The following is a 20142-nucleotide window of genomic DNA, read 5'->3' as shown; positions in this document are numbered from 1 at the left end:
GAAAAATGTGTCACACAGCAGCTCCCAGGGGCTGGGGGGGAACCCAGGGCTGGGGTGCTGCATCTGGGGGGCTGTGAGCCCGCTGTGCCCCGGGTGAAAGGGGCTGCTCCAGGCAGGGGGAGGCAAGGGCTGGGCCAGAGCCCTGGCAGGAACAGGACAAAAGTGGCTGTCATGGTTCAGTGGGAAGAGGGCAGAGTTTTCCGAGGCAGGCAGGGAAAATCCAAGCTTTTCCCAGCTTTGGAGGTGGCAGAAGGAGCAGCTCCCTTTTAGGGACAAGGACTTTGTCTCTCCAGGCGCCACCGGCCAGCCGCAGGAGGAAACCTCGTCAGGCCACGCTCGATGAATATAACCTTTTAATTTTGACAAAAACGAAGTACAAAACCGAGGCCAATTCTCTCTTCTCCCCGTTGCAGGGATCTCTGCGGCGGTGGCGCGGGGCTGGTGCGGGCAGGGCGGGCGGTGCTCCCGGGGTCCCACCCGAGGGTTCCGGCCGGGGCAGGGCCGGCTGGCGGCGGGGGTGCGAGGCCGGGGGCTGCGGGGGCTGCCCGGGGCACGGCGCTGGGGACACGGCCCCGGGCCGGGGGCTGCGGCGGGGCTCGTGCGGCCGCTGGCGGGGCGATGGGGCTGGCGGGCGGATGCTCCTCAATAAATACCAATGGACGGGCGGCGGCGCTGGGCCGGGGGAGCGGAGACGGAGGTCCCGGCTGGGGAGGGCTGGGGGCGGCGCGGCAGTGCCTAGCTGATGATCTGCCGGGGCCGGCCGTAGCTCATGCCCGCCTGTGACGCTCCCTTGTTGGTGCCCATCTGTAGCCCGATGATGTTCTTGCCCTCCTTCAGCTGGCTCTCGGTGAACTCCCGCTTGTGCTCCTGAGCTTTCCTGCGGGGCACGGGGAGAGGCCGTGGGGCTCCCGCACCCCCGGCTGCCCGGGAGCACCCCCCGATCCCCAGGAATGTCCCAGCCACGCTCCCTCCCCAGCTGAAAGTCTGGCATCCCAGCTCCGTGTGCTTCTAGGCACAGCAGAGAGCCAGCTCTGAGCAGCCGCAGCACAGGGCGGTCCCAGTGCCCAGCTCGGCACTCCCCCACTTACTTCATGAACCAGTTGGGGTCCCCGTGGTAGTTCCCGTCGTTCTTGGTGACTGCCAGGCTGCCCAGGGCCATCAGCGTCCTCTGCACCGCTGCCATGTCCTTGGCTGCCCAGGGAGAGAGGGGCGTGAGGATGGGCACAGCACAGCGGGACCCCCCGGGACCCCCAACCCCGCCTGCCCCCCTCCTGCACCTTCAAACAGGTCCACGGTCTGGAAGATGTCTGTCTTGACCACTCCATAGTCTTCAGCTGCCTTCAGGAACTGGGCAATCTGTTCCATCTGCTTGAAGACCATGGTGGGCGGCGCGTCGGGGATCTTGACGGGCTTGGAGCCGTCGGGGTAGAGGCTGTTCACCAGCCTGCTGAGCACCTGCCACAGAGGGGAGCCTGGGCTTGCTGCAGGAGCTCCCCATGCTGCCCATGGAGCTCCCCGTGATTCCCTCGGAGCTCCCTGTGCTGCCCTCAGAGCTCTCCACGCTACCCTTGGGGCTCCCCGTGGAGTTCCCCACGTTGCCCTCGGAGCTCCCCGTGCTGCCCAGCCCCAGCCCCACTTACGATGCCGTTCTTCAGCCAGACCTGGAAGCCCAGGCGGCCGCGCTCGGGGCGCCCCACGGCAGCCCCACACTGCGCCACGATCCACTCCACCAGCCGGTCCTCCAGCTCGTCATCGTACTTCTTCTCGATCTTGGACTGCACGTCCCTGCTCATGCCATAGGCCGGCCCTTTGTTTGCCATGGCTGCGGTGGTGGGAGACCTGGTGGCACGACAGGGACAGTCAGGCTGTGGAGATGCTGTCTCCTCTCCAGAGACCCCGCAGACACCATGGTGTCATCTGCCTGCCACTCTGCTGCAGTGGGCACAAGCCCTTCCAACTCTGCCCTCGCCCTTCAGCTCCATCCAGGTGTGTTTGGAGGAGAATTCACCACCATGACCTCCAAAATCTGCCCCGACAGATGGTTGGTGTCCTGGCAGAGATGCCTCATCCCCAGCTCAGACTGTGCACAGGAGCAGCCTCATCCCTGTCCCTTGCCAGCTCTCGGTTGGCATGGATGTCCCTGGTGTGACCCATGCCAGGATCCGGGGGCAGGGTGACCACGTCAAGGCTGGCTGGCTGTGGCATGGTAGGGTGGCAGTGGCACAGCAGGGTGGCCATGGGATGGCCTTGGCACAGCAGGGTGGCCGTGGGATGGCCTTGGCACAGCAGGGTGGCCGTGGGATGGCCTTGGCACGGCAGGTCCAGGAGCCAGGGAGGAGCAGGGGAGCAGCGGGAGCCGTGCCCGTGCCCTTGTAAGGACATGCTGCAGGCAGTGATGGCAGGTAGCCGGCTGCAGGCAGGTCCCGAGGGTGCCAGGGAGGATGCCAGGGAAGATGCCATCAGGGAGAGGCTCTGGGAGTGGCAGTCAAGCCTTTGGTGGAGCTGGCATCGCTCCCTCCTGCGCGGCTCCTTGCTTGGCAGGAAGCCCCTGGGTGCCTCCAGGAGCAGGGTGGATGTCCCACATCCACCCCAGCCTCCAGTGGGCTCCTCCTGACCACGGGGCACCCCGGCTGCTGCGGGCTGGGCTGAGAGCTGGCACAGCTCAGTGCGGGAGAGGACACCGACCCCTCTTGCTGCCAGCAATGCAGGGGCGCCCCCCGAGCCCCGTGATTAATGTGGTGATACCCCACGGGCCCCACGGGCAGCCTGTACCCACATCCCAAGCACTGCTGGGCACATCCCGTGATGCTACAGCTGCCACAGCAATCCCGCTCCGTGCCCTGGCCCGACCTGGCTCACAGGGGTCACCCACGGCTCCCTCGGCCACATGGCACTGCCTGGCGCCGGGCCCGCCAGCCCCGTGCCCATCTCCCGAGCGCAGAGCAGAAACGGGCACTGAGGTCTGGAGCTGCCCCTCCATCGCTGCCCTGAGCCCCGCACGGCCCTTCCGCGGGGACCCGCGGCTGCGCAGCCCCGCCGGGAACGCGGTCCTGAGGGGCGCAGCAGGACAGAACCCCGGCAGTGACCCCTGCCCGAGCAGGGGAGCCCGACCCTCCTCCGGGGAGCGGCATGCCCATCCCGGGGAGCAGCATCCCCATCCCGGAGGAGCGGAATCCCCATCCCGGGGAGCCGCATCCCCATCCTCGAGGAGCGGAATCCGCGGCATCCGGGGAGCCGCAGATCGCAGTCCCGGGAGCGGCTCCCCTGTCCCAGGTACAGGGTGCCCATCCCGGGAGCAGCACCCCCGTGCCGGGGGCTGGGGTTCCCACCCCGGGGACCCTCCCCGCCGCCCCCCTTCCCCCGCGGCAGGACTTACAAGCGGCTGCGGACGGAGCGAGGGCGATGCTCGGCGAGGGACCAGCGCACTGCCCCGCGGGGACCCCGACCTTGTGCTAAAAGGCGGGCGGCGGGACGGTGATGTCAGCGGGGCGCGGAGCCCGGCCCCCCCCAGACCCTCCCTCCCGGGGCGCCCGGCCCCGCAGCGCTCCGTGACTCCATCCCAGGCACCATATTTGGGGAAAGACTCCGAAAAACCAGCGACGAAAGCCCGTGCTGGAGCATTCCCCGCGTGCCTCCGCCCCAGCGCGGCCGGGGCCAGGGCGGAACCGGGCCGGGGGCTGATGGAGTAAATCCTTTTATAGCCAGGCGGCAGCGCCGAGGGCTCCTGCTCTGACTTCATGGCTGGTTTTCCCGTGCGCTCACCGCCGGGAGCCGGGCCGGCCGCGCGGGGGATGCTGCGGGGGCACGGGTGACACCCACGGGGCCCGCCCGGAGCCGCCGGACCGGCAGCGAGGCCGCGGCATCCCGCGGGCACCGCGCCGGGGCAGCCCGCACGCAGATGCCGGGATTCCCTCTGCCCCGCGGGCACCAGCTGGAGCGGGTCAGGGCACAGCGGGGCACGCAGCAGCCCTGGCACCGCGCTGCCAGGATGCCCCAGCCCCAGGGAACTTTGCTGCCTGTGAATTGGGACCCCCACGGGCATCCCTTACCCACCCGTGGGGCTGGCAGTGCCCCCGTGACCCACAGCCCGGGGAGGTGGGCTGGCCACGGCGGAATGTAGGCTGTTTTGGCAAGGAATGGTCAGCTGTATCGTGGATCATCGATTACAGAACAGGCTCCTCTAGGTGGGTTTGGGGCACTGTCAAGTCCTTAGAGTTTTAAGCATTGGTACTCATAGATCTTGGGCAGATGCTTTAGTAGGGGTAAGCATCAAGATTTAGGGCCAGGCATAGTGGGGTATCTAATACCAGTTTGGGCCCTGGCTTTCGTGGAGTTCAATTAATTGTTGTTCTTAAATCATTGATGTGGAGGCCTTACTGGCATCTTGGGCTTGTGACAGCTCAGTTGCTTTTCAATCTTAGCTACCCGGATAACCCCACCCTCCCCACATGCACTGTCCAGGGCAGCATTTCCCAGCCCCTGCAGCATCTCCCCCCTCCCAAAATCAATGGGGAGAAGGGACCCCTGGCAGGCAGCAGAGGCACGGGCAAAGTGCAGACACTTTAATGCGAGTCCCTTCCCAGCAGATCCCTGCGGGGAGCATGGCACCTTGGTGGGGAGTGACAGGGGCCCACAGCGGCCACCCCTCCTGGAGGAGACACGAGTGGGGCCTCTCGGGCCACTGCCACCACCGTGCTGGCCCCACGCACCCCCCATCCCACCCACTCAACTCAGGCACTGAAGAGAGACCCACACCCATGTGCTCGGGGGGCCACGGGGCTGCTGGCACAGAGCTCGCCCCAGTCCCCCCCTGTGCCCACGGGCACACGGACACGGAGCAGCAGCAGCAGCAGCAGCAGCACTTTTCCAGTGTCACTTGCCACAGAGGACGGATGCTCTGGTGGCCCCCCAGTCCCATTTTTGGCTGTGACGGGCCCAGGGATGGGCACGAAGTGCCTGGAGGGACCCGGCTGACGGGGAGGAGGCAAACCAGGACCCCAGGGCTGTGTGGGGAGGGGGACAGAGTGGCTGGCAGGACCTGCAGCGCAGACATCCCTCCCCAGGGGTGGGTGCCCCTCCCGGGGCTGCAGCCGGGCGTTTGGCACGGTCCCAGGGCAGCGCGTGGCTGCAGGCTCCTAGAAGACGTAGATCTTGTCCCGCTGGACACAGTCCAGGTCATCGTCCAGCGTCAGCAGCACCTGTGGGGCGAGGGCAGTGAGGGGAGCGGGGCACTGGGGACCTGGGCACAGAGGCTGCCGTGCCAGTGGAACCAGCACCTACCAGGAAGGAGCCGAACATGGCGATGGAGGAGAGGAAATGCCAGATGTCGTGGTCGTCAAAGAAGTCGAGTAGGATGCAGTCACGGTTGTGCTCCCGGGATTCAGCTGGTGTTTTCTGCCGGGCACAGGGCCAGCGTCACTGTGCCTGCCCATGGCCACCCTGCCCGCCCCGCTGCCCGTGCCACCCTCCTGCTCACCTGCCAGGTGCTGAGCCCCTGGAAGAAGAAGAAGAGGGCGAAGCCCCAGACCACGGAGGTGCTGATGATGCAGAGCAGGGGGATGAGCTTGATGCGCTCGCCACTGCGGAGCTGCGGGAGAGGCCGGGGTCACCGTGTGGGCAGGAGCTGGCAGCAGTGCCCACCCCTGCCCTGCCCTGCCCGTGGGGGCCGAGGGCTCAATTCCCACCTTCATGATAATGTAGAAGGCGAAGTAAAGGAGGAGGTTGCAGATGCCGATGGCCAGCAGGTAGGAAGCAAAATCATTGGGGCGGACAATGAGGCCGTAGGCAGCGCTGGGGAGGCAGGGACAGGCAGTGGGGTCAGCCTGGGGGTCCCCCTGCCATGCCCACTGCCCCCATAGCATGTCTGCAGCCCCCAGGAGATCAGGCAGCATGTGGGGACTCCAGGGTGCCACAGCTGCAGGGGGACCAGCATTCTGGGCTCACAGCTGCCATGAGCTGCCAGTCCCTGCCCAGCCCCACTGAGGGATGGCAGTGCCACAGGAGAGGGGTTGGGGCAGCAGCAGGGATGGGGAGAAGCAGGGTGGGATCTGCCACATGCCCAGCTCTGCACTCACAGCGACCAGTTGATGATGTTCCCCATGACCAGGAGCACCATTCGGTCCTGCAGAAGAGGAGGGGGCTGTGAGGGGCTGGGGGAAGCTGCTCTGGGGGGGCTGCCAGGCAGAGCCGGGGGCCCCGGGGCCAGCACTCACCACGTACATGGGCCCGCTGCACTGCCGCACGCAGTCCGTGTACAGCACGTGCAGGATCCTGCGCAGGATGCCCGAGTCTGTGGGGAGAGGGGACGTGACACGGGGGGGCCACCCACTGTCCCCTCCCACCTCGCTCCTGGTGCCCCCCTCACCCAGCTTCCAGCGGCCCATGTAGTACAGCTGGGTGCTCAGCAGCAGCGTGGCCACGATGTGGATGACGGAGAAGACGATCCAGAAGGCCGTGTTCCCCTTCCCAAAGACCTGCAGGGCGAGCGGGGGGCGGGCAGTGAGCCCTGAGGGCAGCCAGCCGCCCTCCCTCAGTGCCCACCACACTTACCACGCCCACCACGGAGAAGAAGATGACAAGGGCCAGGCAGGCGTAGGCGCTGTAGGCGCTGGCGTTGATGTCCGGGTGACGCTTCTGGTAGAGCTTCAGCATGCAGAGCCCCGCGATCATGTACATGAAGGAGGTGTCTGGGGGGGCACAGCAGTGAGAGGGGCGTGGGTGGCCCTGCTGTGGGTGGGGAGGGACCGGGGGGGCACTCACCAAACTGGAAGTTGGTGTAGTTGGGGCAGACGTGGTAGCAGGCGCTGAGCAGCCCCTCCATCATGAGGGCGGTGCCCATGGCGTAGAAGAGCCCAAAGTGCTTGGGGATGCCACACTCCTAGGGGGAAGAGGAGAGGCACGGAGGGGAAGTGGGGGGTCCCGGGAGGCTGAGCCCTCCCAGGCAGCCGCAGCCCCCCAGGCAGCCCCGTCCCTCACCAGGGCGTGGGCGTCGTTGCGCAGCAGCGCGCGGTTGTAGTTGATCTCGCGCTGCAGGATGATCAGCAGGAAGAGCAGACCCAGCAGCACGTAGCCCAGGTTGCTGAGGATGTTGTTGAAGGCGCTGCGAGGGGCCAGTCCCAGCGTGGGTGCTGTGAGCCCCCTCCCCCACCGGGGTCCTGCTGCAGCCCAGCCCTGGGCACAGGGGACCCCCAGCCACCCTCCACCGGCCCCCCAGCCCACCTGAGGTTCCCCAGCGGGTGGGCGCACAAGAAGTTGTAGTAGCAGATGTCCTGGTTGCCAGTGACATTCACCACCTGTGGGCACGAGCAGGGTGAGGGACACAGGGGGCTCCCAGGGACGTCCCCACCGTGCTGGGGAGCACGGTTTGGGACTGCAGCCCCCAGAGCTCCCGGTGAGGAGCCCTGCGTGGCTGCCCTGGCCGCACTCACTGTCTGGTAGGTGATGACGAGCTGGATGACGGGGAGGGCGTAGAAGACAGCGATGGTGGCGATGTTCCTGGGAGAGGGTGGGGCTGTCAGGGGGTCCCTGCTGTGCACCCCAGGCTGGGACACTGCTGGGTGCCCCCCTCCCCACTGCCTCCCACTCACCAGAAATAAATCTGGTACTTCTTCCGCAGCACCCGCTTGTCCTTGCGCGCCAGGTCGGCCACGCACAGGTATTGCTGGAAGGAGAGGGGGGTCAGGGGCCTGCCTGGCCAGCAGGGACATGCTGGGGCTGGGGCGGGCACTCACCTTGGTGCGGATGACGTTCTTGTCATAGTCAATGTCGGCCAGCGTGTCGTAGTCATCCTCCTCCACGGAGCTGAGCGAGTCCAGGCGCGGCCGGCTGGCCACGTTCTCCAGTGACCGCTCCCCTGCGGCCGGGCCAGGGCCATCAGCAGGGCCCCAGGGCCATCAGCAGGGCCCGTGGGCCAGCCCACCTTGGTGCCCACCCCGCAGAACCCCAATCAGCCCCAATTAACCACTGGGCTGCCTCCCTGCCAACTCACACTGGGGACAGGTTTCAGCTCCCTACAGCCCTGCCCTGGGGACAGCTGGTGGCTGTGCCCACGTGGGCAAGCACTGCCCTGTGCCCGTTCCCCGGGGCTCTGCCACGCTGGGGAACACAGAGAGCCAGGGGACAATTCCCTGCTCTGCAGCCCCTCAGGTGCTGCCCTGGCTCTGAGGGAGAGGAGCGGGGGTCCTGTGCCCTGGGCACAGCCGGGGGCTGGGCAGATTTCGCCCTGATTGGCCCGACCCTGCCCGGTACCAGCATCTACCCATGGGAATGCTCAGTGGCCTCGCCGGGGCGGAGGGCGTGCGCCGCTTGAACTGCTCCTGCCCTTCAAAGGAAAGCCAGAGTTACTGAAGCAGAGCTCCCTGAGGTGTGTCACAGATGGAAACCCCGCTGGGGGCTGCACGGAGGGGCCAGCAGCCCCAGGACCCTTCTCAGAGATGGAGGGGACAGAGCCAGGATGCCACTGGGCACGAGGCTCGGCGGGGCTGCGGCCACACAACTCACCCACGTAACTGTAGGAGACTTCTGCTGAGCCCAGGCTGTCTGTGATGCCCTCGGTGCTGCTGGAGGAGCCGTTCCCTGCAAGGACAAGGACAAAGGACAGGCAGAGGCTGGGCACAGCCCACGGGCAGGGGTGAGGGACAGGGGACAGTGTGTGGCACTCACCGAAGGAGCCGTAACCGTAGCTGTCGTAGGGGCCATGGTTCAGGAAGGAGTCGGGGATGCTGCGGGAGTGACCTGCGGGACAGGAGGGTTCCTGTCACCCTCTGTGGCACCCCTGACCCAGGGCTGCAAGGCCACTGGGCACACAGCAGCTCCCACCACCCCTGCCCTGGCACGGAGCGAGCTCAGAGCCAAGGACAGAGCTGGCACCTACCCAGGAGTGACGCTGGGAGTCCCCGGAAAGCCACGAGAAGAAAGAGATAGACCTGGTGAGATGCACAGCCCCAGCACAGCCCTGCCAGCCCCACAGCAGGGACCTCCCTGTCCCCCTGACACTGGGATTTACCCCCAGGGACTCAGGGGGATACTCCTGCAGAGGCAGAGGCTTTGCCACAGGCTAAAGAGGGCAGAACAATGAGGAACTCCCCAGGCAGAGCCTTCCATGCTGCTGGCTGCTGCCTCCAGCCCTCACCTGTGTCCAGGCTGGGCGAATCCATGGCGGCCAGGAGCCCCTTCCTCTTGTGCTGCCTGCCAAGGGAAGTGCCTGTCAGCCCGTCTGTGACACTGCAGGACTGTGCCCACGGGCTCAGCACCCAGAGGGGCAGTGACACCCAGCACTCACCGGCAGCTCTCCCAGCAGGCGATGAGCAGCGTGAGGATGTAGAAGGAGAGGAAGATGCCGAGGCAGAAGAGCACACTGCGCACGTAGGCCTCGGCTGTGCAGAGCCAGGACAGGCCCTCAGCAGGGGTGGCACCTCGGGGGCCCTGCCATGGGTCCCCACAGAGCACCCCCAGCACCCCCAGCCCCTCCCAGACTCACAGGTGATGGCGGGTGACACCATCACCTCCAGGGTCTTCTGCCGGTTGTGCTGATCCACGGGCTCATCTGGAAGAAGGCAGGGACGGGGCTCAGCTCTCTGCCCTGTGCCCAGCCTGTCCCCACACACAGCCCGCGGTGGCAGCCCCACTGCAAACCTGGAGAGGCGTTCTTGGAGAGGGGGTAGTAGGGCAGAGCCCCCCCGCACGCCTCGTCCTCCGTCTTCACCACCACCACCACGTAGAAGCTATGGCTGGGGAAATCCTTCTTCTGCAGCAAGAGACGGGGGTCAGCAGAGCCCAGCAGGGGATCTCCCATGCCAGAGGCGATCCCTGGAATGTCCTTTGTGGGCTCTGGCAGCACCAGGCAGGGACTGGGCACAGTTCAGCCCTGTGGCATAGCCCTGTGCCCACCTGCACCGTGATGGCCGCCTTCTTCGTCATGGTCTGGTACATCCCGATGAAGGCCACGTTGTTGTCCAGGTCGTAGACGGGGCACTGAGGGGGCAGAGGGGCCGTCAGCCCCCCTGGGCACCACGGGTCAGCCAGAGAGGAGACCCAGTGCCCAGACCTACCAGGATGTCCTGGATGGAGATGACGGAGCAGGGGAAGGCCATGGCTGAGGTCACCTTCACGATCACTGAATCCACTTCCTCGGGGAACTCGTACTTGAAGTACTGTGGGGAGAAAGGGCCTGTTGGTGCCATGGTGGCCACGCTCCCCTCCGGTGCAGACCTCCCTGCGCCACGCCGTGCTGGCAGCCTCACCTGCGGCTGGGCAGCCGTGGCATTGAAGCTGAACCTTTCATTGGTCCTGCAGAGAGCACGGGAGAGGTGATGGGTGGTGAGGGGGGCCCACAGCCCCTGCAGCCCCCGCAGGCAGCAGGCAGGGAAGGGGACAGGGGCGCGGGGCTCCCCTCACCGCAGCACAAAGTTCTCCACGCGGGTGACCCGCAGCTGGTAGGAGGTGTTGAGGGAAAGAGTGGACACATCCACGTAGAAGTGCTGGGTCTCCACCTCAGCCTTGGTCTGTGGCTGGCAGAGCGTGCGGCTCACCTCCTGGTACGCGTATTTCCGCTGGTACCTGGGCAGGGAGAGCCCAGGTGTGTGCCCAGCCACCCCTCCCAGGGACCCCTGCGTGGGGCATCCCAGCCTGGGGAGCTCCTGCGTGGGGCATCCCAGCCTGGGCAACTCCTGCGTGGGGAAGGAGGAGTCCCTGCCCGCCCCCTGGTACTCACAGGCCCCGGAGGATGAGCGGCACCTGGAAGGAGACCACCGCCTCCTTCTGCCTCACCACGAAGAGGACGGGCTGGTCCTTCTGGTCCGAGAGGACATGGACCGACACCCGCACGCCCTCGGTCTGCAGGGACAGGGGCAGCTGAGGCGTTGGCCGGGCAGGTCGGGCCGCGGCGCCTCGAAGCGAGGGCCGGACTTTGCTCGGCCGCCGTGGCAGAGGCTGCCGTGCCCGGCGCACCCCGCAGCCGCCCCGGGCACGGTCAGCCCGCGGGGGACGCGACCACCCCGGCTCACCCTGTTCCTGCGGACGCTGTGGTTGAAGGCGTAGATGTTGAGCAGGTTGGCGTGCACCCAGTCGCTGTAGGTGGTGTTGAACTGCGCTTCCTTCTCGTGCACTTCGCTGTCCCCGTGGGGCAGGGGCTGGGGCCGGACGGGCGGCGGGGGCAGCAGCGCCCCGGCCAGCAGCGCCCAGGCCAGCACGGCCGCCCCGGCGCCCGACATCCCGCCAGCATCCCCGGCCAAGGTCCGCGGGGCGGGACGGCACGGACGGGACGGAAGGGACGGGTCGGGTCGGGACGGGACGGACGGACGGACGGGGCGTTCAGCCGGGGCGCGCCCGGGCGCGCTGCGCCATGGCCGGGCCGGAGCGGTGCCGGGCGCGCTGCGGGGCTGTGCCGGGGCGCGGAGCCGCTCGCGGGGCGATCCCGGTGCCGGTCCCGTCTCCCCTTCCCGTTCCGCACCGCGGTAAACACGGACCGGCGGTGACGTCAGCCCCGGCGCACGCCGAGCGCCCGGCCGGGGAAGTGACGCGGCGGGCGGGGCGGGGGGACCGGCCCGAACCGGGGAACCGGCCCGAACCGGGGGGAGCGACCCGAGACCGGCGGGACGGACCCGAGCCCGGGGGACCGATCCGAGCCCGGGGAAGCGGCCTGAACCGGGGGGAGCGGCCCGAGCGCGGGGAACCGGTCCGAGCCTTGCGGACCGGCCCGAACCCGGGGACAACGGCCCGAGCTCGAGAGATCGGCCCGGCCGGGAACCCCCGCCCCGGGGCACCGAGCTCCGTGCGCGACCCCGCGGGGGAAGCCCGGCTCCATAGGGAACCATACAGGGGATGCCCTGTCCTACAGGGCAGGCCCTGTCCCATATAAAACCCCATAAGGGAGCCCTGATCCATATGGGACAACACAGGGGCAGCCCTGCTGTATAGGGGAGCCCCATGGCCATATAGGACCCCGGCTCCAAAGGGGACCCCGGCTCCATATGGGAACTCCAGTTCCCTGTGGAACCCCACAGAAAAGCCCTGGTCTGTAGGGCAGATCCTGCCCCATATAGAATGCTGTAGGGCAGCCTTGTCCTGTATAGCCCCTGCTCCACAGGAGACCCCATATGGAGCCCCTGCCCCAAGAGGGAAGCCCAGGTGCCATGCAGCACCCCAAACACCCACCCAAACCCCTTGCCTGGCCTCCCTGCCCCTAAAGTCTGTGAGGACATGGAAGAATCCTGTCGGGGAAGGGGTGGGTCTGCCCCATCCCTTTCTCCTGCTGCTCTCTGGATTCCTACCGGGGTTCCTGCAGCCTCTCCCCTTAGCTGCATCCTTCACCATCAGAGATGGAATAATTCAAAGTAACTTGGGAGTTTTCCCATGCTTGGGGGAAGCAGGAGTGATGCCACACTGCATTTTTGGTGAGTCTCCCAAAACACCCCCCAGTTCCAGCTGTTGCTGAGCCTCTTGCTTCCAGGCCTCTCTCCAACAGCTCTGTGACCCTTCCATCCCATTTTATTTGCCTGCAGTTGGGGGTTTTGATTTAAAATCCCCCTCCAAAGGGGCTCAGCCCCGTGTCACCTCACTCAGAGCCACTTCCTGGGCTGGCTCTGACATCCAGGACCGCTGCCAGCTTCCTGCTCTGCTCCAGGGGACAAACGCCACGAGACAAGGCTCTGCTGCTATTGTGCACTTTATTTCTCCGGGCCCTCCTGTCCCTGAGGATCCCACAGCTTGGACAGCCTGCCCATGGTTTCCAGGTGCAGGTGGTGGCGCTGGCGGCAGATGGGACCTCAGGGACAGACATGCGGGAAGAGAAGCAGAATTCCGGTTGACTCCTCGGCCCTGGTGGAACTCGAGTTGTCTCTTGCAGGATGGCTGTGAGCAGGATTGCGTGGGGATGTGCATTCCCTGTTTGTTCCAGGGCCATTTGAGATCAATCTCTCAGGAATCCAACACAGGCTGATGTCCTGTCGAGGGCCAAAGTAAACCAGTCCCCTTCACCTGCAGCACCGTGCTCGCAGGTTTGGGTGCAGCACCCAGATCTGCACGGGGAAAGGAGGAAAACCAGACGAAACCCAGACGGAGTGGGGAAAGCGGGAATTAAACGAGGAGCAAGTATCTGGCTGAGTACAACTCCCAGAGGCGGGGAGGACCCGCAGTGGGAGCTTTGGCAGCGCCTGCCTGGCCCCTGGAGAGCTCCAGGAGTGACCGAGACAGGGCAGGAGACGGCTGGGCACACACACACACACACACACACACACAGGCTGCGACACGGTGGGTGAAACATTGACATTTATATTGAAATATGCACTAACAGTGACTTCTACCAGCCGATGCATTTTTGCCAAAGCAGAATCACAAAGGTTGTGTCCCGGGGAAGGCTCGGGGCAGCGGGTGGGCAGCGAGGGGAGGTATGGGGGCCTCCCTGCTCCTGCCTCACCCTCCCCCGGCACCTCACAAGACTCTGTCATTTCACATCTTTTGTTTGTTTTCCTCTCTGCTGCATAAACACAAAACTGGACACGCTCACTCAGAGGAGGCCACAACTCCAGCCCAGCCCCATCCCGAGGGACATCCAGAGCTGGAACTGAAATTTTCTCACAGGAGGCACTCGGATTTCAGCACGGGGTGAGCAGGAGGCAGAGCCCTCTTGCCCACCACACCTCTCAGGTGAGCAGGGCAGTTTCCAGCCAGGCAGCAACAAGCAGAGCCGAGAGCACTGAACCAGCACAGAGCATGGCACCTCAGCAAGCCAAGTCTAAGCAGAGCCAGCAGAGCCTCCCTGGTGATGCAAGAGCCTGCCAAATTCCCTGGGCCACTCGGCACCCTGCCCACGGGGCTGGCTCACAGCGAGCACAGGGTGCTGAGCAGAGCCAGAGCTTTAGTGCAGAGTACATTCCTGGTTAGCATCTCTTCAGCCAAATGCAGCAGCAGCAGCAGGGAGGGAAGGGAGCAGGGATGCAGAGATTAAACTAGCACATGGCCTTTTCTCACAAGCCTGGAGATAAAAAGCTCTCAGGGAGCAAGAACGGGTTTTATCCCAGCTCCCTGAGGGGGCTGGGGATGGGATAAACCATTCCCCAGGAACTCTCCACTGCACTGTACTTTTAACATTTGATTTTCCACTTGCCCTTCCCCAGTATTTCCAGCCAAAGCTTATGGGAAGCACGAGCAGTGTTCTCTCAAAGCCTGCCCTGCAAGGCCGTGGAGCTGCAGGGAGCAGCACCCCTGATCTGGATCATGGGGGTAGGATGTGATCTCTCCTCTCTCATGGTACTCTGCAGCTCCCTGTGTCTGATCCTGGCCAGGGGAATGCTTCACCTTTCCTTCATCTGTGTGTAGATCACATATACTGGAAACAAAACACACACTATGCATGCAATCCAGGCAGGAATCCTGCTATGATCAAACCTACAGGAGGAGGGGGATGAGGTGGGACGTTAGGGGATTCCTCAACGCTAGGTCAGAGTTACACACCAGCCCTTGGCTACAGCAAAGGGCAGACAGACTATGTACAGTACCTATGGGCTTCAGCAAAGCCACCTGACACCTGAACCCCTCCCTTGGAGCACGGAGTGAAGCTCTCTGTTCCTCCCAGGATTACCTGCCTGGCATCCCACGGGAAGCACAAACCCAGCGTGGCACCACTGAGCTCCAGCTCCAGCAGGTAAGGCAGGGAGGAACAGATTTGGTTTAAAATAGGTCATTTGCAAGTTATCAATTCATCTAGGGCTCTGCCTCTCGGCTCCAAACCGCTTCTTTCTGGAAGAGAAGCTCCGAGTTTGAAATGAAAAGTTGTTTTGCTACAACCAGCCCTTTGAACTACAAACCAAACCAAAACCCCACTGAGCCACAGCCCTTTAGGAGGGCACCTGCCCCTCTGGCTCCCTTGCTCAAGGTGAGGAGCAGTGTCCAGGGCAGGAGAAGCTACACCTTAACTCCACTTTTTACTCTAAGAGGCCGTAGTTGCTCAAATAAAATGTTTACACAAGTAAACCAGTAGTGATAAGGAAATATACACCTTGGGATCTGTAAAGCTTCAGAGTGATTTAGGCCTTGCAGCCAGGGGCTCTTCATGTGAGTTTGCTTTAGGAAAAAAAGGATGTAACAGTCATACTTAATAAAAAAATAGAAAAAAAACTGCAAAGAGCCCGGGCACCTCAGAAGGATGTCTGTCAGTTCCAGAGGAGTGAGGAAGTGACTGCCAATTACTGGATCATTAAAATCCTACACTGAGCAACTGCTAAAAGCCAGCAACATCACGGGCAGCAGGAGCAGGGGCCAGCAGCAGCATGCTCCCAAGTGGGAGCATTCCCAGGAGGGCTGCGTGGGAGGAAGGGAAGGTGCCCCCGCTAGCAGGACTGGGGAAACGAGCACAAGACAAGCACTGGGGAGTGTTACACGAGTTCAGGTAACTGTTTGCTTCTTTGAATTTCTGAATTCCAGTTTCAAGCTGCTTCAGAAAGGAATGAGAAAGCAACACGTGTCATTTAACCCCCCCTCAGTTAAACAAACAAACAAACAACAAACAAACAAAAAAAACCCAAACCGCCTAAAAGGTGGAACCGAGTTTGGAAAAATGCATCTGTTCTGGCTTTTGCAAGTGGAATGTGATTCTTGTTCCCAGGCAAATACACAGAGCACGATGGCTGCAGCCAGGAGCGGCGAGCCAGGAGCGGGCTGTCGGACAGGCTACAGGGGCTCTAGGACAACCACGGGGCAACAAGACATGAGAGGGGCACAGAGTGACAGTCCTGTTCTCGTTTCAAATGAGGAATGGTTTAAAAGTAAAACTCTTCTTCAGCTAATTTCCTCCTGCAATAAAACCAACCCAGCCGGCCCTCGTATGTACAAGACCAGTTAAACATGAGCCTTCCCCCTCAAAACACTAGGTACGGACATCCGGTAACATTCTACAATGGAAAGTGCTTTAAGAAAGAAGGATTCTGTAGTGCCAGTGACAGAACTGATCTGATGGGCTGGATGATGCTCTCCACGCTGACAGCAGCGGCTCAGGCCAGGGCAGCTCGTTTCTCCTCGGGGGTCTCCTCCAGCAGCTGCATGATCAGTTCGTGGAGGGGCTTGCAGACCTTGGCGTAGCCCCCGCCCGTCAGGTGCAGGAAGTCGAACATGTCGTGGTAGGAGATGGTGCCATCCGAGTGCACGAAGCCCACGTCCACGTCCAGCAGCTGCACGTTGGGCAGTTTGGGCAGCGAGGCTTTCAGCAGATGGTTCACCTTGGCGTTCTTCTGCCGCAGCGGGTTTGGCTTCTCTCCACGAGGTAGCAGGCCCTGGCACGAGAGGAGGCAGAAGAGAGCTTTGATGCTCTGATGGCATCAGGAGCCCTGCTTTCCCTTCCAATTCAGGCTGCCTGTCAAGGTTTAGGATGTCTGTGACAAGAGGAAATCATCCCTTGAATCAGAATTTGTCCATTCAGGCCTAATGTGAAATGCAAGTGAAGGAGCCAGATGAGCTCCAAGCACTGACTGGCAGGGAAATTGCTTTCTTTTATTTTTTAAATGTATCACCTTGTGCTCTTTCCATACACTTAACTCCAGGCAGCAGCTTCCTTAGGACAAGGAAGCCAACTTGGATTCCCAATGCCAGCTGGGATTTGGGCACCTATTTTCCCCTCACAGAGGAAACATTAACATTCATAAGTGGGACAGTTACTGGGAATGAGTCCACCCAGCTCTGGAAGGGCCAAAGGAGGGCTCCTGCAATGCCAAGCCAGCGAGGGGAGGCACACAGCAGAGGGCAGATCAGGGCACTGCCCTCCCAGCACCGCCCAGTGACTCCCAGTAAGGCAGAGGCACAGCCAGGGAGCAGGGACGTACCAGCACAATCACTTTGGCCTGTGGCTGCTGGGTGTTTATCAGGCGCACGATGGCCTCGATTCCCCCTGCCACTTCTTCTGCTGTGTTTTCGTGGTTATTTGTTCCAACCCAAACAACAATGACCTGCAAGGAAAGAAAATTGTTTGCAGCTTTTCCAGAGCCAAGTGGTAAGTGATGACCCTGAAATCCCTGCATAAACATCATCTGTGGCCAGAGAGCTGCAGGGAGAGTCAGGCTTACGAGTTCAGCCCAGGGCTGGCACTGCCCACTGCCCTCAGGGAAGGCACTTGTGCCAGGCCTGCAGCTGCAGGAGATCTTCACTGCACACCTGGATGCCCTCACTAGCTCTGCAGCTCATACCTTGGGTTTAATGTTCTCCAGTTCACCGTTCTTCAGTCTCCATAGAACATGGCCCGTGGTGTCTCCACCAATCCCAAAATTCAGTGCATGGAGCGGTGAGAAGAGCTCTCGCCAGATCTGCAAGCAGAAACCAACGTGCTGCTTCAGAGCAGCATCCTGCCTGTGAGGCAGAGACACCACACGGGGTCCTCAAGGTCACTGAGGGCAGCCACGAGCCCTGCTCTGAAAACTCTCTCCACAAAGGGCACTTAGACAAGAATGAGGGGTTTTATGTGGAGTCAGAAGAGATGGAGCTGCTGAGGTTCAAGCTCTCAGACCTGGCACAAAGGAAGGAAAGATCTCTGCAGCAGTGATTTGCTGCACTCATCGAGCCCCAGAGTGCTGATCTATTGCAGACCACGGTGTCCCTAAGCACAGGGCCTTTGAAGAAGGAGTCTATGACCTGATTAAATCCTTCTCATCCCCAGGTAACAAAACTAGAACAAAGGGAAGCAGCTCTTGCAGAACAAAGCTGCTCAGCTGCCACCACGGCAGAAGAGAACTCTTCTTTCCCTCAATAACTTTAGGGAGGAACCAGTGGAACAATGCTCCTGGCACCCCAAATTCTACAGGCTAAGTGTGTGCTGGCCATGCCAGGTACAGCCACAGGGAACTCCATGGCCCTCAGGAGGCTGGGATCTGAGAGCTGAGGGGCTGTGCATGTGTGCCAAAATGCAGGCAGCCGGTCCTGGCCTCAGAGAGGGAGGCAAAAGCAGCCAGGTAAAGCAGTGTCCAGGCCCTGGGGAGTTCAGGAAGCAGGGCAGGAGGGCCTCAGGAGATGGCAGTGAAAATGGGAACAGTGGAAATCATCAGTGTTACACATGATCAGCCACCGGGGTAGAGAGAGATGCTCCAATTGCTCCACCCCTCCCTCCCTCCCTCCCTTCATCCCTACCTCGTACTGCTGTAGCAACTGCACCATGGAGTCCCCCACGAAGAGCACGTCGGGCTCCTTGTCCTTGCAGTCCAGGACAAAGCGATTGTGCTGCCAAAGAGAGCGACAAGGTGAGCTCCAGGTGACACTGCCCCTGCATCCACCCCTGCTGCAGCACAGGGACAGCTGCCCTGCCAGTTCCCCCTGCCATGCCCTCCAGCAGCCCTGCTGGCATTAACCCTGAGCTGCTGGACACTGCTCCCAGCTCCAGAACCCCGTGAGGATGGAACTTGGCGTGGTTTAGTTCATGGCCATTGCTCCTTGTCCTGTCACTGAGCAGGGTCAGGCCCCATCTTCTGGAGATTTTGTGTGGATTGATGGGATGCCCTGTCAGTCTTCTCAGGAGTAACCCAGCTCAGCTCCTGCAGTCACTCCTCATCACAAAGACACTCCAAACCTCTCTTCCTTTGCTCCATCGTGGCAGGACACACAGGTGTGACACAGGTGTGGCAGCTGCCAGCTCCAGGCTGTTGTGACCTCAGGGTCCCAATGTAGCCTGCCCCAACACCCCCCAGCAAGGAGGATCCCCCTGCCAGCCTTACCTGTGACATCCACCTGTCATCTCCCTGAATGTCCTCGGCGGCGTGTGGGACTGCTGCCGGGTTGGAGTCCCCCATGCCCATCCTGTTCCTGTGGGAAGAACAGCTCACAGCCACTGCTCCAGCAGCTCCCACAGCAGCAGGGCTGGCAAATGGCTGCAGGAATCTGCTGCACACAACTCCTGCCTGCTCCTGTGCCTGCTGGCAGCTGGCTGGGAACAGCAACACGGATGTTGCTCCATGCCAGAGTGACTCTGCAGCACACATTCCCCTGGAGCCAGGCCCCGATGGATGCCCCAGCACAGAGAACAAAGCCCAGCTCCAGGATGCTCTGCAGCCCCATACCTGAGCCACGAGGCTCTAACAGCTCAGCAACAACGGCTGAGAGTCCCAGGATAAGTCCCTATTAGCGCCCAGGGATCCAGCTTAGAGCTGCTGAGCTGCACAGTCCAGGTGGATAATCTGGCTCTGGGAGCAGCACAGCGTGGTGGGATTGATGCCATGATCCCAGAATCCCAGAACCGTTACAGATCGGGAGGGGTCTCTGGAGATCATCCAGTCCAGCCCCCTTGCCAAGGCAGGGTCACCTGGAGCAGGTGACACAGGAATGCACCCAGGTGGGTTGGAACGTCCAGACAGGGAGATCCCCATCTCCCTGGGCAGCTGTTCCAGTGCTGTGCCGCCCCGCAGGAAAAGAAGTTCCCCCCACGTTGCGGAGGAATTTGTAATTTAGTTTATGGCTCCTGCTCCTTGTCCTGCTGCTGGGCATCACTAAAGAGAGCCTGGAACCACCCTGCGGCGCTCCCTGGAGATATCAGTACGGATCGATGGCATTCCTTTCTCCAGGCTGACCAGGCCCAGCTCCCCATCATCTCCCCATCACAGAGATGCTCCAGCCCTTCATCATCCTCGCACATCCCGGAGGATCTAGAGCGGGAAGAGCAGCGGGACGATGCTTCCCGCGGCCGCCGCTCGCAGCCCCCCGCGCCGGGCCGGGCTGGGCCGGGCTGGGCTGGGCCGGGCTGAGCAGGGCGGGTTCCCCCCGCGGCCCCCTCCCCTTCCTCCTCCCGCTGTCCCGCTCCCCCGGCGGTGCTGGCGGGCGGGCGCCGCCCCGCTCCGCGGTGCCCCCGCACTCACGGCGGCTGCGGCTCCTTCCCCCGCGACTCCATGGCGGGCGCGTCCCCTCCGCTCGGCCCCGCGCCTGCGCCGCTTCCGCTTCCGCTTCCCCGCGCGCGCCCCGGCCGCCGCTTCCGCCCCGCGCCCGCGGAACTCCCGCCTCGCCGCCGTGACGTCACTGCGGCGCTCCCGTGACGTCACGCTGCACCGAGGCGAAGCGCCATCCACACTGGGGGGGATGGAGTCTCTCCCTGATGGAGTGATGTCACGAGGAATCCTTTTCCTGTTTATCGTGGGTTTCGCCCTAAAACCACGGCACCTCCCGCCCCTCGCCGTGACGTCA

At 62.8% G+C, this 20142-nt stretch overlaps 3 protein-coding genes across 6 annotated transcripts; all 3 read right to left on the bottom strand.

Annotated features, from left to right (window-relative positions):
- Positions 1 to 335: 335 nt before the first annotated feature.
- On the bottom strand, positions 336 to 3511 carry TAGLN (transgelin). The gene is made up of 5 exons (XM_030965021.1): positions 3377 to 3511; positions 1641 to 1839; positions 1278 to 1455; positions 1089 to 1191; positions 336 to 877 (listed from the first exon to the last, which is right to left on the bottom strand). The coding sequence occupies exons 2-5, from the start codon at positions 1818 to 1820 to the stop codon at positions 736 to 738; spliced, it is 603 nt and encodes a 200-aa protein (XP_030820881.1). The 5' UTR covers positions 1821 to 1839; positions 3377 to 3511; the 3' UTR covers positions 336 to 735.
- Positions 3512 to 4557: 1046 nt separating this feature from the next.
- SIDT2 (SID1 transmembrane family member 2) lies at positions 4558 to 11464 on the bottom strand. Of its 4 annotated transcripts, XM_030964838.1 has the most exons (27): positions 11004 to 11464; positions 10712 to 10833; positions 10396 to 10557; positions 10242 to 10287; positions 10050 to 10151; positions 9889 to 9972; positions 9634 to 9745; positions 9479 to 9544; positions 9281 to 9374; positions 9131 to 9186; positions 8873 to 8884; positions 8662 to 8733; positions 8500 to 8574; positions 7731 to 7852; positions 7587 to 7660; positions 7428 to 7494; positions 7219 to 7292; positions 6976 to 7099; positions 6760 to 6877; positions 6550 to 6686; positions 6365 to 6473; positions 6213 to 6289; positions 6075 to 6121; positions 5685 to 5790; positions 5477 to 5587; positions 5281 to 5394; positions 4558 to 5198 (listed from the first exon to the last, which is right to left on the bottom strand). In XM_030964838.1, exons 1-27 carry the CDS (start codon positions 11208 to 11210, stop codon positions 5136 to 5138), a joined length of 2553 nt encoding a protein of 850 aa, XP_030820698.1. In that variant the 5' UTR covers positions 11211 to 11464; the 3' UTR covers positions 4558 to 5135. The 4 variants fall into 4 exon arrangements, with proteins under 4 accessions (XP_030820698.1, XP_030820696.1, XP_030820699.1 ...); XM_030964836.1 differs by having other exon boundaries at positions 6213 to 6473; XM_030964839.1 differs by lacking the exon at positions 8873 to 8884.
- A 1182-nt stretch (positions 11465 to 12646) lies between these two features.
- PAFAH1B2 (platelet activating factor acetylhydrolase 1b catalytic subunit 2) lies at positions 12647 to 19898 on the bottom strand. Its single transcript, XM_030964965.1, has 6 exons — positions 19821 to 19898; positions 18687 to 18774; positions 18106 to 18195; positions 17172 to 17288; positions 16812 to 16934; positions 12647 to 16265 (listed from the first exon to the last, which is right to left on the bottom strand). The coding sequence occupies exons 1-6, from the start codon at positions 19850 to 19852 to the stop codon at positions 15987 to 15989; spliced, it is 729 nt and encodes a 242-aa protein (XP_030820825.1). The 5' UTR covers positions 19853 to 19898; the 3' UTR covers positions 12647 to 15986.
- Positions 19899 to 20142: the final 244 nt, after the last annotated feature.

This window comes from Camarhynchus parvulus, chromosome 24, assembly GCF_901933205.1.
Source record: "Camarhynchus parvulus chromosome 24, STF_HiC, whole genome shotgun sequence".
Classification (NCBI taxonomy): Eukaryota; Metazoa; Chordata; class Aves; order Passeriformes; family Thraupidae; genus Camarhynchus; species Camarhynchus parvulus.
This window is presented reverse-complemented; position numbering and strand designations above follow the sequence as displayed.